This window comes from Semicossyphus pulcher, unplaced genomic scaffold (assembly GCF_022749685.1).
Source record: "Semicossyphus pulcher isolate SPU_LCO1_2020_fin unplaced genomic scaffold, fSemPul1.0.p SCAF_2, whole genome shotgun sequence".
In the NCBI taxonomy this organism is placed as follows: domain Eukaryota; kingdom Metazoa; phylum Chordata; class Actinopteri; order Labriformes; family Labridae; genus Semicossyphus; species Semicossyphus pulcher.
The window spans coordinates 12757697-12759647 of record NW_027211693.1 but is presented as its reverse complement, the minus strand read 5'-3'; the positions used below and the strand labels follow the sequence as shown (position 1 = coordinate 12759647).

General features: G+C 38.1%; 1 protein-coding gene across 1 annotated transcript; it reads right to left on the bottom strand.

Moving 5' to 3' along the window:
• On the bottom strand, nucleotides 1-1951 carry LOC138597902 (uncharacterized). Its single transcript, XM_069669459.1, has 6 exons — nucleotides 1909-1951; nucleotides 1498-1818; nucleotides 859-1215; nucleotides 649-774; nucleotides 232-293; nucleotides 1-129 (listed from the first exon to the last, which is right to left on the bottom strand). Exons 1-6 carry the CDS (start codon nucleotides 1949-1951, stop codon nucleotides 1-3), a joined length of 1038 nt encoding a protein of 345 aa, XP_069525560.1.

The window sequence follows — 1951 nt, the reverse complement described above, 5'->3', positions numbered from 1 at the left end:
TTACATCGAGCATTTCACTTGAGAATAGACACCGTCTTCAGTCTTCAACTCTTTAGTCTTCCTCCCTCTTGTAGATTTCCCGCCGTGAAAATGCAACGCAGCATAGTTCAGATCATGTCCACCTTCAGTCTGTGCAGCAAATAAAGTTCTCATTACATGATCGTGTTCGTATACAGCAAGTTAGGAGTTATGTTAAATTTATACAGTATGCAACTTTCTTTGATCACTTACAATATCATCTATTCTTGGGTTGGAGTTGTCATGTCTTGCTGGCAAAGAGGCGCTTTCTATTCCTTGAATTGAGTGAAGACAGAAACATTATGTACTTTTCTCACTTTTAAATCCAGATCCTCAGCTGTTTCAGCACATTTTAGTTTAAAATATAACATTAAAAACATCATTTTTGAACAGTGTCCTTAATAACTTGTGCATCCTGTTCAGGTTTATTGAGGCACACATGGAATAAACAGCAATGTGGAGGCTCAAAATAGTGCGAAATATCAGTGACGTGCTGATATGGATATCTTCTATTTCATTTAAGAATAGGAGGTGAAGGTTTGTCCTCTCCTGTTTGATGTTACACTTCCTGTAGTCAATAAATGTTTCAAGTAAAACTAGCAAATGTTTGAATCAGTAAACAACTCTTACCTTTACATTGTCCACATGCTGCTCTCGGAGATCGGTGACAGATGAAAACAATATTTCCAATCACAGAAATGACCAGGCAGACTATCGCTATCACCAGAGCAACAAATTCAGAGCTTGTTGTTTGCTCTAGAGAACAAAGAAGAAAGTTTCATTCATGATGTTAATAAAATATTATGAAGATCACCTCCAGTGCTGAACTTATAATCATACCAAGCTCTAGTTTTGTTCCGTCTCCAAACAGTATCTCTCCACATGTGGCCACAGCACAGTAGTAAGTCCCAGCATCAGAGGAGCTGACGTTCTTAGAGAAGCGATAAACACAGCTTCTCTGAGTGTCAGATCTCTCGTCACATCCATCACGTCTGTTTCCATCAGTGTAGATGATGTCTGGATGAGATTTATCTGATCCAGCTCTGAACCAGTACACACTGTGACCTCCTGGACACGTTTGACTCTCAGAGTCAGAGAGGACTGAACACTGCAGAGTCATCAAGTCTCCTGGACGGACTGGATCAGAAACTGTCGGCCGCTGAACAACAGTGTAGTTTGATGTCCTCTGAGTGTTTCCTGTGTATTTGAAGACGTTCAAAAGTAAAATAAACACAATATAAAATGCTTTGACATGATGAAATGTAGCAGTAAGAACCTATTGTTCAGATGATTAAATCATGGGTCAAATCTCCACATTGCCAACATGGAGTAATATTCCTAATTTAAAATGTTAGAATATAATGTATATGAATTGGAAATCTTTTCAACAACTGCTACATAAAGTATTTTTTTCTTAAAATTGTTTAGTCATTAAAACAGTGTAGCTGATTCTAAGACATTGAAAAAACACATAATTACCTTTTATGGACAAATATGTTGTACACAAAGTTACCTCATCCCACTCCAGGACTACACAGTGATACATTCCCTCGTCTTCTTGAAGTGTCCTCAAAATGGTCAGATTGCTCGTATTCTCATTAACTTTTAAATCAAATCTAGAAGCTGAAAACTCTGCTCCAAACACAGGCTTTGTATTTCTCAGCCGTTTCACAATTAACTTCAAAGCATCACCAGAACTCTGCTTGAACCAATTGACTCTTTTGTTTAAAAAATTAGGCGAATCACATGTGATCGTTGCAGGTTCACCAAGTTGAACTTGGGTCACTGGAGCCAGCGTATCTAGATACAGGTATAAAGGAAGAATAAATTAAACAGTAAATAATCATTCAGCCAGACATCTGGACACAGTCATTATTGCGTATCACTTACAGGCCTGATGAAGGAGAAGCAGTGTGAGCCATAACGTGATCAT

Coding starts and splice junctions, on each gene's coding strand:
- LOC138597902 (XM_069669459.1), bottom strand. CDS start 1,951: ATGATCACGTTATGGCTCACACTGCTTCTCCTTCATCAGGCCT. Junction 1,819..1,908: donor GCTTCTCCTTCATCAGGCCT/GTAAGTGATACG, acceptor ACCTGTATCTAG/ATACGCTGGCTCCAGTGACC. Junction 1,216..1,497: donor AACATATTTGTCCATAAAAG/GTAATTATGTGT, acceptor TCAAATACACAG/GAAACACTCAGAGGACATCA.